Source organism: Mauremys mutica, chromosome 4 (assembly GCF_020497125.1).
Source record: "Mauremys mutica isolate MM-2020 ecotype Southern chromosome 4, ASM2049712v1, whole genome shotgun sequence".
NCBI lineage: Eukaryota > Metazoa > Chordata > Testudines > Geoemydidae > Mauremys > Mauremys mutica.
In genome coordinates, this window is record NC_059075.1 from 150,882,778 (window position 1) to 150,895,398 (window position 12,621).

At 54.1% G+C, this 12,621-nt stretch overlaps 1 protein-coding gene across 1 annotated transcript in view; it reads right to left on the reverse strand.

The window, feature by feature from the left end:
• LOC123368282 (integrin alpha-D-like) overlaps window positions 1-12,621 on the reverse strand; it is a 168,796-nt gene that overhangs the window by 26,036 nt on the left and 130,139 nt on the right. Inside the window, exons 22-32 of the mRNA XM_045012941.1 lie at window positions 11,774-11,915; window positions 11,379-11,489; window positions 9,894-9,973; window positions 9,653-9,736; window positions 9,412-9,490; window positions 8,146-8,253; window positions 7,813-7,896; window positions 7,523-7,636; window positions 7,225-7,311; window positions 6,937-7,047; window positions 5,696-6,743 (exon numbers count right to left, since the gene is read on the reverse strand). Coding sequence (XP_044868876.1) covers window positions 6,621-6,743; window positions 6,937-7,047; window positions 7,225-7,311; window positions 7,523-7,636; window positions 7,813-7,896; window positions 8,146-8,253; window positions 9,412-9,490; window positions 9,653-9,736; window positions 9,894-9,973; window positions 11,379-11,489; window positions 11,774-11,915 — 1,123 coding nt within the window. The 3' untranslated portion in view covers window positions 5,696-6,620. The remainder of the gene's footprint in view (window positions 1-5,695; window positions 6,744-6,936; window positions 7,048-7,224; window positions 7,312-7,522; window positions 7,637-7,812; window positions 7,897-8,145; window positions 8,254-9,411; window positions 9,491-9,652; window positions 9,737-9,893; window positions 9,974-11,378; window positions 11,490-11,773; window positions 11,916-12,621) is intronic.

Consider the following 12,621-nt stretch of genomic DNA (forward strand, 5'->3'; position numbering starts at 1 on the left):
TGAAAAAAATAAAAAAAAGGTTGGAGGTGGGTCTACCCCCGGTCGTAGCAGGACCGGGCAGTAAGAGGAGTTGGGGAAAAGGGAAGAGATGTGTACCTGACAACAAGAGAAAACTGAACAGTTAAAACACCAATTGGCCGTGTGTTCTGTCCAGGTGGTAAGCCTCATTCTTGGTTTCTTTGCATCCATTCTGAAGGAAAACTGGGCCATTTTCCAAAGAAATGTCTGTAAATAAATCCAGGCAAAGAGACTCATTTGACTATGAACACTTTAGTTGGATTAGAAAAAACATATGGGATGTCTATTGGAATTTAACCACCCCAAATGTATAAAAGGAATGCGAAGGAAAAGAACATGTGTGGTGTATATTGTAAAAGGGGTGAGGAAAATACAAATATGCAATGCTACTTAATTAAAATCCTATTAGGCTCCAAGGGGCTACAATAGGTGGTGTTTTCCTTTTTGGATTACTGTGTGTTTTTGAAAATAGGAGTTAAAGGTAACAGGCAATCAGAACTCTGGTAAAAGTTAATGTGTCCCTTTTAAGTAAAAGGTTTTAACCTGTGAATGGCTCTGGATCTAAAAGTGAGCCAGAAAGCGTCTGTGTGCTAATGCAAATTACCTAATTGGTAAGATAGAAGCCACTGAAACCTGGCCTGCCTATGAAACAAACACAGAAAAATATGGGGGTAATTCCTCTGTTTTGCTTGCAATCAGCAAGGGTGTTTGCATAAGAAAGAAATATTTTAAACAAGGACTGATCACCCCAGAAGGGGTAGAAATATGTTTTTGTCTTTTAGAAAATTAGAGAAAGCTAATGCCAGTGGAAGAGCAATCCAACATACCATGCATTTACTGGCACAATAGAAACTGTGTTCTATGTCCTTGTGGTGTGAAGTGAGTCGGTGTGGCTCCCCACCAGCCCAGTGGAGGGAGCGCCCTTGTAGACACCGAAGTGGGCGGAGCCACCGCTGCCTGTTCCCGCCCCCCAGAAATCAAGGGGCGGGACAGGAAGTATAAAAGCTGGCCGCCAGAGCTCACTCAGGAGCCAGCTGCCGCAGAGAGCAGACGTGCTGCAGGGAGCTCGAGACTGGGAAACCTCCGGGACCCAGGGCAGCCGCCCAGACTGGCTGGAGCTTTCCCGCGCCCGTTACCTGGAGGAACTCCCGGAGTTTCCCCGCACCCACTACTCAGAGGAGCCCCTGGAGCTTCCCTGTGCCTTCTATCCAGAGGAGCCACCGGAGCCTCCTCGCCCCTGCTGCTACCCAGAGGAGCCGCCGGAGCACGCCTGGCGGGACTTCCCCGAGGAACTGCCGGACCTGCCTCCAAGCCCTGGCTGAGAGGAGCCCATGCTGGTGGACTGGCTGGAGACCGACGCCACGGACCAGGTAGGCCCTAAGGGGGAGACCGGGGGTAGCCGACCCCAGTCAGGCTGCAGACATACCTGAACCTATGTCAGTGTGTTTCGGTCAGGAGCCCACTGACCGAGCAGCAGTGATAGCCACTGCTAGGGCCCCGGGCTGGGACGCAGTGGAGTGGGTGGCCCGGCGTCCCCCCTGCCACCCCACTCACGGGTGGCAGTCTCCCCCTCACCCCAACGCTCAGGCGTAAGGGCCTGGGCCTATGTACTCAACTGTTTGTCTGCTCAGCCCCTGCTAAGGGTCTGAGCCCTGACTGTTTGTTGCCCCACCCTGATCCAGGGCCTGGGCCTAGTTACTGAACTGTTTGTTTGCTCCGCCCCTGCCTAAGGGCCCGAGCTCCCTGAACTTTGGGGTTACTGATTGTGCTTTGCTCAGCCCTGAGCCAAAAGGGTCTCAGCCTTGTGACTCTGTGTTTGGTGCCCCGACCGAACCGCGGGCTGGGCCCCTTCAAACTGTACTGCTGCTCAGCCCTGAACCAGAGGGCCTGAGCTCCCTGAACTTTGGGTTACTGATTGTTTGCTCAGCCCTGAAGCAGAGGGCCTGAGCCCCTTTGACTCTGTATTGTTGCGCAGCCCCGAGCCAGAGTGCCCGCGCCTTGGGACCTTGTGTTTGTCGCCCAGGAACACCGGGGACCTGCCTGACCAGACGGGGTGTAGTGAGTCAGTGTGGCTCCCCTCCGCCCCTCGGAGAGGGTCGAGCCCCGGTCACACACGATTACAGGTGTTTTGTCTTATGGCTAGAATTGTTGTATTTAGTTTTCTACAGGACAGCCTAGTTCAAAACAAATGGACGGGTTAGAGCTAAAGGCGGATACTTTTTTTATCCAACTTGGAATACAAAGTGGTTTGGATACTATCAAAAAATATTAAGGTTTTAATATACATGACCGAGGCTGCGCCAAAAGCTGAGAAATGTTCTTGGAGTGCTGCTGGGTGCACTTTACACCCTGATCACCTTTGGTGGTCCCTGTATGGCCGCCTGGTTGCGCCTCAGGTGCTCTTGCCCTATTTGCTTGGATGCACTGGATGGCACACATGTGGAAAGGGGGATGATTGCTGCAGTTAACGAGATTGGTATGCACCTAATTTTGATTTTGCTGGTTGTTGGGTGTTTTCCATCTCTGTAGTCTTAGATCTGCTGTTTTTCTTCTTGCTTGCCTTGCTATTTTGCAGGCCTGTGCAGCTGGATTTCTTTCGGGCACATTCAAGCCCCCGTCTTTCTCGGCTGTCAGACAAGTCTCGGCTATGAGCAGAGTCCTTGGGCAGGAGCCAGCGTCTTGTCTTCGTTCTGAGTTTGCTAGCTGCAGTGTTGAATTCATTCGTTCTCTGCTGCTTCTTTCTTCTTCTTCTCTTCCCTGCCCCGGCCTCTCATACCTCCAAAGGAAACTTCCACTTTCCACTCACACACCTTTGACCCTCCCCAAAATGCTTCGCAATGCTTGTAACAGGGTTGGCCACATACAGTGCTGATTTGCCTTTCCTGGAGACTCACTGAGGGAGCAGGGTCAGCAACATAATATTGGGAAAGCAGTTAAAGCTAGAAAAGCAGCACATCCCTTGGGGTCCTTTTGTAAATATTCAGATTGATTTTATTCAAATTTCTAAATGATGTAACTATGAGTATATGTTAGTATTAGTTGATGTTTTCAAGCTGGGTTGAAGCCTTCCCCTGCAGAAGGGCAGACACCAAGTCTGTCGTGAAAATTTTGCTTAAGGATTTCATTCCAAGATTTGGCATACCTGTGAGTATCAACAGTGATCGTGGTACTCATTTTACTGGCCAGACTGTAAACGACTGAATTGTCGAGTAAGCACTGAATTAGTTACAGCACATTCTTTTTGTTTAAATTAGTATGTACACACCTACATGTGTTAGAACACCCCCAAAACCCTTATTAAGTATAAAAAAACAGTCATTCTTTTAGTAAACCCACACTATCTATTGTGCACAGCATTACACATATCACACAGACATTTTGACCTTGAAAATATATTTCTTTGCAACAATCTGTTGCCACAAATATCCCTGACAAATCTCCCAGCAATTCTGAGGGGAGCGGGGAAGAGGTCATAAGCCAGGGCTTGTTTATGCAGGTGGGAAAGGAAGGAAGGAGGACATAACATTTCTTTTACCTTCTTTCACATGAAGGGAATTATTCGACAGCTACATTTCTCATGCAGCTGCATTCGTATTCATTTTTACAAGCAACGGGCAAGGGAAAATATGTCAACTTATTTATTAAACAAAGAACTACAGCCTTCTTACGCCTTTGTCCCCCAATGCCATGTCAGAACGTTAGCAGCTTCCCATGTCTGTTTGTTAACCCTAACATATACCAACACTCCCCCACTATCTTCTAAGCAGAGCCCAGGCACTCCTCCTTCTCGCACACTGAACGGAGGGGCATTCAGGCTGGAGGCCCTGGCTCCAGCTAGCCTGATACCTTGGTCCATGGATCATGCTATGAGGAGAAAGAGAAGGCAGTTCATAAATGGGTTAGCCACCGAATTTATAAATATGGTGTCATAAATATAAAGGGAAGGTTAACAGCTGTTATGTATGCAGTAACATAAAATCCCTCCTGGCCAGAGGTACAGAATCCCCTTACCTATTACAGCCCAATGGACTCACAAGTGGGAGAAGGTGGTAAATCCCTCTATAGGGTTAATAAGCAGCAGGTTGTAAAATCCCCAGACCCTCACTCCCTGGCTTGAGGACACAGTTCAGGGAGTAGGGGGGGTCCCCAAAACAAATTCCCTGCCTAACTAAAAGATGGTGCCCTCACAAACTCCACCAATGATCCTCAGGTTCAGAGATGACTCTGGACTCCTGGGTCACTGCAGAGGGGCTGATCTCTGCAGGCCGGGATCCTCGTCAGGCTGCGTCAGTCCCAGGATTTCCCCTCACCCCAAAGAGGGGTGCAGGGCTCAAGGTGCAGGTTACACAACTACACTAAAATCCAAATTGTTGTCTCCTAGCCCAGCGTCCAGACACACTCCCAGCAGGCAGCAGCCCTGGACTAGCAGCCAGAGCAGAGCTGACCATGTGGTGACTGGTCACCCCTAGGGAGCTGGGGGTGAACTCAGCCTGGCTGGGGAAGTTTCCCATCAAAACTCTACAAACTGGGAATCATCAGTGGAGAAGGAAAAACCCAGCTGAGGGATCTGCTGTCAGGTCTCTAGAGGCCAGTTCCCAGGGGGGACCCTGCCTGCAGGCCTGGGACTCACCAGCTCCCCACACAGCCAGTCCTGCCCTTGCCCTGGCTGGCTCCAGCCTCTTTGAAATGGCTTCTCCCCTTTCCTGAGCTCCCTGGAAGGGAGCATCTCACTCCCTATTGGTTGCCTTGGCTCCCCCTCCCTGAGCTGCCAGCAGACAGAGCCCCGGCAATCTAGGTAATTTCCATGGGGGTTACACTTTTATAACACCACAACTGTTACCTTTTAGCATTTTTACAACTCCCAACCCTTTACTTCCAAACTTTGTAGTATTAATTTTTATAAAGGCTACTTGTAACTCTTCATTCACTTTAAATTACTTACTTCTGCATAAAATTCTTTAAGGTGGGACATTTTGCCTGTAACGACATAGCCACCCAGTAAATCCGTGCAACACAACTGCCCTACCCTGTGCCTCCTTTACCTTGGGATTCTTTAAAAAGGCAGTAAAACATTTGTCACTATGGTCACCCACGGACATTTTACTTAATTTTTTAAATGAAATGCAGCAGACTTCTGTCATGCTTTGTCCAAACAAACTTTTCACTAAGTATCCAAAGTACCATCCATTAAAACTTCAGAAAACCAGAAGTGTGAGAGAGGGGGTGGGCAGGAGGGGAGGCAGAGAGGGAGAGAAATGTGGGCCAGGGAACAAGAAGTTTGCTTTAAGGCATCTACTTGACCCTTGAGGGTCAGGTTCTTTGACTTAGGATGATTAAAATCGTCCATAGATTTTCAGCCATTCTGACTGCCAACATGTTGTGATGATTTACTGTGCTCTGTTCTTTAGCAATTTGCTGCAAAGTTTCCACTTTGCTTTTAAGACTTGTAACCTCCGCTAAACCTGACAGACCCTCACACAGAGCCTGCAGCAAAACAGCCTTTTTCTTATTTTGGGAGCACTTGGACATCAGGGAAGCTTCCTCCCACCCCTGGATGACTGGCCAATCCTGACAATCCCCAGAGGGAGCCGCATGAGGACCCTCCATCTCCCCACCAGTTTATTAATAAACTTTTTAACCAGGGTTGCAGTAAAGGGCCCCTTCAAGTTCAACTTACTCATCGAATCCATGGCGAGACGTGGTGATCAGGCACAACTCTCCCCTGGGATCCTGTTCGTGACGCCAGATGTTAGAAGAAAAAAGCAGATTGACCCGAAAGGCGGATTTGAGTACGAGCTTCTTTATTGCAATACTTGTTCCCCTCGACCCAATTGTTGAGTAAGCACTGAATTAGTTACAGCACATTCTTTTTGTCTAAGTGAGTATGTACACGCCTCTACATCTGTTACAACACCCCAAAACCACTTATTAATACAAACACCCATTCTGTTAGTAAACCCACCCTATCTATTGTGCACAGCATTACGCATATCACACAGACATTTTGACCTTGAAAATACATTTCTTTGCAACAACTTTTTGCCACAAATCATCCTGGTCAGCAATTCTCAGAGGAGGGAGAAAGGGGCCATAAGCCAGGGCTGGTTTATATAGCTGGAAAAGGAAGGGACGGGGAAATAACATTTCTTTTACCTTCTTTTACCCAAAGGGCATTATTCGACTGCTACATTTCTCATGCAGCTGCATTCTTCTAAATTCTTATCAGCAACAGGAAAAAAAAAGGCAACTTATTTATTAAACAAAAAACGACAGCCTACATATGCCTTTGTCCCCTAATGCCATGTCAGCAAATTAGCAGCTTCCGATGTCTGTTAGTTAACCCTAACATATCCCAACGAAGGGAACTTAAAAAAATGCCTAAAATTAACTTCAACATTCTCCATAAAAATTATAAAAATATCAAGAGAATTCTTCCAAGCCTAATTTGAGTATCGATTGGCTCTAGTTGGCACTGGATGCATTTTGTTGGTGGGAGGGGGGCCAGTGACCAATTTTTATGCATCTTGGAGGTGACAACATAACGGGGCGGAGGTGAAGCAGCTCAGAGGGAGGTGAAGCTGGGGGCGTTGGCACATGGGGGGCTATTGTTTGGGGGCATCAGAAGCAGGGGGGTTTCCAGTGGTTGTGCTCTGGTTTAGTCCAGTCCCCTCGCCCTCCACACCATCCTCCATCCTCTGCTTGTACTGGCGCTGGAAGAAGCCGAGCTGGAAGGAGACAGAGAGGAGAGATGGTGAGAGCCAGACGGTGACAGGCTCATGGTGGAGGAGCCGGAGGGATGGGCTGTGGGAATCTATGAAGGAAAAACCCTTGTTCCTCCCCCAACAGCTGGGAGAACCACAGGCCCCGCCCCCAGGGTGATGGGCAGTGGGGGAGGGGTCCGAGCCCTGCCCCACTCACCTTGTAGAGGGCTGCGGTGATGAGAGCCAGCAGGACCAGGCCCCCCACGCTGCTGCCCACAACGATGGGCAGGTAGTTATAGACCTCGGAGCGCTCCACCACTGTCTGCACCTGGGGGAGAGGGGCTGTGAGATGGGGACCCAGGAGTCCTGGCACCATCACCCACCCCTGCTCTAACACACCAGACCCCACTTCCTCCCAGAGCAGGGACAGGACCCAGGAGTCCTGGCTCCCAGCTCTAACCACTGGCCGATGCTCTCTTTATCCCGGGCACAGTCACTCTGGTACCTGGCGCTGGACGAATCCCTCCTGGGTGTATTTCTCCTCGTATTCAATCCGGGCCTCGCTCACCAGACTCACTTTCTGCTGCTGAGTCTGGAACAGAGAAATTCACCGTCCCTGACCGGAAATGACACAAACCAGCCCAGAGCATCGTCCCAGGGGGACCCAGAGCAATTTACAGGCTATTCACACAGGGATCCCTTGCCCGGCACTGAGATGCAGCCACCTCTGGGGAGGGGCTCAGGGGCTGTTCTCTTGGGGAGATCTCTTGCGTGGTGCTGGGAGGCAGAGGCAGCTCTCGTACCTGGGAGACCCACTGGAAGCTGACGTTCCCTTTGATCATGAACTCCAGTGGCTGCTGCATTTCCAGGGAGGCGATTCTGCACCGGATCTTCTTACAGGTGGCCACGGAGCAGTCCTGGGGGTGGAAGGATATCGCCGGGTGAAGCAGGGGGTGTGTAGGGGCTCAGCATGGCCATGAGGGTCTGGGTCTGTCTATAGCAGGGGTCCCTCACCCAGCCCAGCTCCCCACTCGCTGTCTGTGTTAGTTGTGAGGGGAAGGGGTTGGAGGGACCCGCATCAGTCTATACTCACCAGCAGGGGGCGCTCACTCATCTGCTTCACAAAGTCCTTCGAACCGGGCATTTCAGCCTCACTGATGCACTGAGCCAGCTGGGGCTATGGAGGGAGAGAGACATGATGTTAATAGGGTCGGGAAGGGGACATCGGGCATTTCCCCTCTAGGGGGCGCTGGCTACAATCCGGCCCCTCGGTAGGTAACCGACTGGCTGCAGGGAGTTGGGGGGGGCAGCGGAACATGTGGCCTTTCCCCCCTAGGCAGCCTGTCCCAGCAGGGGGCACTGTAGGGCAGAGAAGGCATCACTGGGCCCATCTCACACACACACTAGGGCAGGGAGAGGCAGATACCTTGGAGGGGACGACCTCAGAGGCGTCCCACACCCGGACCCCGCTCAGCTCCACGGGGAACTGGAATGTGACCGAGATGGGGACGCGTCGCTGCCACAGGTTCTTGACCTGAAAGAAAAAGACTCTCCATAGGGCACTGCAGGAAGAGAACCCAGGAGCTCTGATCCCCAGCCCCCGCTCTAACCCTCAGACCCCACTGCCCTGCCAGATCTGGGGATAGAACCCAGGAGTCCTGGCTCCCTGCCCACCCCCACCCCTCCGTGCTTTAATCCACTAGATCCCATTCAGGCAGTTCTGCCTCTGGGGAGGGGCTCTGGGGCTGTACACACAGGGATCCCTCGCAGAGGTGGCTCTAGGGGTGCCAGGCATCCGGTTTTTGGCTGAAATGCCTGGTCGAAAAGGGACCTGGTGGTTCAGCGGTGCAGGAGGGGACTGGGGCTAAGATGGCTCCCTGCCTGCCCCAGCTCCACGCAGCTCCTGGATGTGGCTGCGAGGTCCCTGCAGCCCGGAGATGCATGGGTGGCCAGGGAGGCTCTGTGCGCTGCCCCTGCCCTGAGGGCTGACTCCAGAGCTCCCATTGGCCAGGAACTGCGACCAATGGGAGCTGCAGGGTTGGCACCTGTTGGCACCTGCCTCAGTCTTCCTGGCTGTCCAATCATCTAGGGGCTGCAGGGACCTGGCGGCCGCTTCTGGGAGCTGTGGAAAGTGCCGTAGGGACCCCAACCCTGCAACAGTCCAACCCTCTTTCCCATCCCTGAGTCCTCTTCTGTACCCCAAACAGCTAATCATTGTCTCTAGATCAGAGCCTACACCCCCAGCTGGAGCCCTCACCCCCCTGCACCCCAACCCCCTTCCCCAGCCTGGAGCCCTCTCCCACACCCTGAACTCCTCATTCCTGGCCCCTCCTGGAGACCACACACCCAGCCCACAGCCCAGACCCCCCCCGGCACCCAACCCCCTGCCTCAGCCTGGAGCCCCCTCACTCACCCCAAACCCCTCACTCCTGGCCCCACCCCAGAGCCTGCACCCCCAGCTGGAGCCCTCACCCTCTCCCAAACCCCTGCCCCAGACTGGTGAAAGTGAGCGATGGAGGGAGGGGGGATGGAGTGAGTGGGGGTGGGGCCTCAGGGCAGGGGCAGGGCAGGAGTGTTCAGTTTTGTGCGAATTGAAAGTTGGCGGCCCTAGGGGGCTCTAGTACCTGAGAAACTCACTGGAAGCTGCTCTGAGACCCATCTCCCCCCTCACACTCTGTGCCGCCAGCCTCACCTCGTACCGATGTGTCACTGGCACACTTGTCCCTGCCGCCTTGGCGGAGAAGCTGACGTACTTGGTCGACTCCTCAAGGCTGGGGGAGGAAAAGGATGGAAAGAAGAGAGAGGCGGGAGTGTGATGGATGGGGCTGGAGAGTGGGGGTGGGATGTAATGTGCAGAAGGGGGCGCTGTTCTGCAGGGAACAGGGGGCCCAGTAGGGGGCGCTTCCCCCCCCCCCATCTCCGCACTGACCTACCTGGTGAGGATGATGAAGATGCCGTACTTGACCGGCAGCTCCGCCCGGTGCTCCATGCGCTCAGTGATGAGGCCGCCATTGTCACTGGGGGGAGGGGAGGGCAAAGGAGACAGATGTGAGGAGACGCAGGCAGGTAACTGTGCAGGGAGGCTGCACCACAGGCCTCTGCCTGGCCCTGCTCTGTGCACGGCCCCCTCCCACTGCTCCCACCCTGCCCCCCGGCCCTGCCCAGCCCCCTCACCTGCTGGCCTTGGCCGTGATCTGCAGCCTGTCTCCCAGGTCGGCCTCAGAGGAGACGTCGAAGGTGGCGATGAAAACGGCCTGGAAAACACCCGTGGGATGAGTGTCAGGGCCTGGGGAACTGCCAGAGACTGCGGGGGCGGGGCAGGCACAGGGGATCAGGGGGGCTGTTGTATGAACTTAGATGGAATAAATGGGCCCAGGGAGGCGAAGGTGTTAACATGACCCTGCCCCTGGCCACAGACAGCGCTAATCCGGTTTGGGATCCAGAGACTTCAACCCGCTTCATGCCATGGCAACACCCCATTAACCATCCTATTAAGGGACAGCCCCTCCCTTCTCTGCCCCAGTGAGGCCTGATTTCCAGCCCCCCAAGTCTGGCCCTTGGTTTGCAGCCCCGGCAGGGCCTGACCCCAGCCCTGGAGTGACCTCAGGGCTCTGTTTGCACTGACTCGCCGGGCTCCCCGGGCACTTTCCCCAGCACATCCCTTGTCACAGGCTGGGCTGACCCCAGGGAACTGCCCCTCTCTGCTCCCAGCTGGGCTCACACTAGGGTTACCAGCTTTCTAATGGCACAAAACCAAACACCCTTGTCCCGCCCCTGCCCCAAGGCCCCTCCCCTGCCCCGCCCCTTCTCTAAGGCCCCACTGCCACTCACTCCAGCCCCCCTCCCTCAGTGGCTCTCTCCCCACACACACTCACTTTGACTGGGCTGGGGAAGGAGCTGGGGACACGGGCTCTGGGGTGGGGCCAGGAAAAAGGAGTTCATGGTGTGGGAGAGGGCTCAGGGCTGGGCAGGGTGTTGGGGTGTGGGAGGATGTTCAGGGTACGGGCTCTGGGAGAGAGTTTGGGTTCAGAAGGGGGCTCAGGGCTCAGCAGGGGGTGGGGGTGGGGGTGCAGGGTCTGGGAAGGAGTTAGGGTGCAGGAGGGGTTTCTAACCTGGAGCAGGGGGCTGGGGTGCAGGAGGGGGGTTAGGGTTTGGGCTCCACCGGGCTCCGCTGGCCTCAGGCGGCTCCAGGTCACCAGCACAGTGGGGTTAAGGCAGGCTTCCTGCCTGCCCTGGCTCCGTGCTGCTCCCAGAAGGTCCGGGCCGCTAGGCGGAGGTGCAGGCAGGCAGCTCTGTGCAGTGCGTGCTGTGAAAGCCCACAGGCGCCACCCCTACAGCTCCCATTTGCTACGGTTCCCAGCCAAAGGGAGCTGCGGAGCTGGTGCTGGGGTGTGGGCAGCACATGGTGATTCCCTCATCACCCCTGCAGAGACATGACAGTCACTTCCTGGAGCCTCGAGGAGCCAGGACAGGCAGGGAGCCTGATTTAGACTCGCTGCTCCACCAACCAGATTTATAACAGCCCGGTCAGCGGTGCTGATCGGAGCTGCCAGGGTTCCTATTCAACCGGGTGTTCCCTTAGAAAATAGGACACCTGGAAACCCTAGTTCACACCTGGGGAGTTCACAGGCCAGGGTTGAGGCCAGGGCCTGCCCTTACCTCAGCTCCACTCCAGAAGATGGGGTAGTCAAAGTGGCAGGTGCTGTTCCTCTGAGTCTGCTCCTCGGAGCCCACGGCCGAGCTGCACTTAACAGCCATGGTCCTGTTAGACTGACCACAGGGGACCAGCCAGTGAGAGACGCAGCCCACAGTGCCCCGGCCTAGCCCCCATCCACTCCCTGCAGCTCAGCACCCCCTGCCGAGCCCCCCACCCACTCCCTGCAGCTCAGCACTCCCTACCAAGCCCTCCACTCACCTCTACACCTCAGCACCCCTGAAGAGCCCCCTGCCCACTCCCTATAGCATAGTGCCTCCTGCTGAGATCCCTGTCCACTCCCTGCAGCACGGAGCCCCCTGCAGTGCCTGCCCCTCATGCCCGGTGCGCGTTGGGGTACCTGGAGCAGCAGGACCCGGCGGTAGGACAGCGCGGCCGGGTAGAAGAACTGCACCGTGGTGCTGTAGGAATTCTCCCCGTGATTCTGGATGGAGACGGTGGTGTTGAGTTCAAGGGTGACCCCCACCACCAGGGTGCTCAAGCTAAGGGGGGAGAAAGGGGTGAACTTCCTCAGGGAAGTGCCCTGGCTGGTCTGTGAACTTCCTCTGGCAGTGCCCAGCCAGGACCCCAGTGCTGTGAGCTTCCAGCGGTGCATCTTCCCCACAGCAGTGCAGCCTGTGACACTACGCCCCATATTCTTCACAGAGATATTGTTGTGATATGAATATGGCATAACTAAGTTGTATTTTATGCAAGATGAGTCACATGTGGGATCGTTGGAAAGGTGGTGATTTACTGCATGTGATTGTCCTATTTCTATGCATGTGTCATTTCTGTATCTGAAGTTAGGAATATTGACTATGTAACAATTACAAGTGGGTTTGCACCTGGGGAACGCCCACCAGACAAAATGCGATCAGTCTGGCTGATTAGTCAATCTGTCATTAGGGAGAACAGTAGGACTTTGAAGATGCTAATCTGCCACCTTCCTGTGAAGTCTTCTGGAGGATTTATGGCTGCTTTGACACTGCAGGGTCATGTGATCATGACTCCTGGTACTGGACTCCATCTTAGAATGCTAGTATTTTCCCACAAATAGGGCGTGCGAATCAAACAGGGAAACAAAGGATTCCCGCCACATGTAAATCCTATATAAGGCAGGGAAGTGAGTTTATCAGGGCCGGATCTCCACTGAATCCCTGTCCAAGATGCTGCTGAAAATACCTAAGACTGATCTGAGGAAGAAAG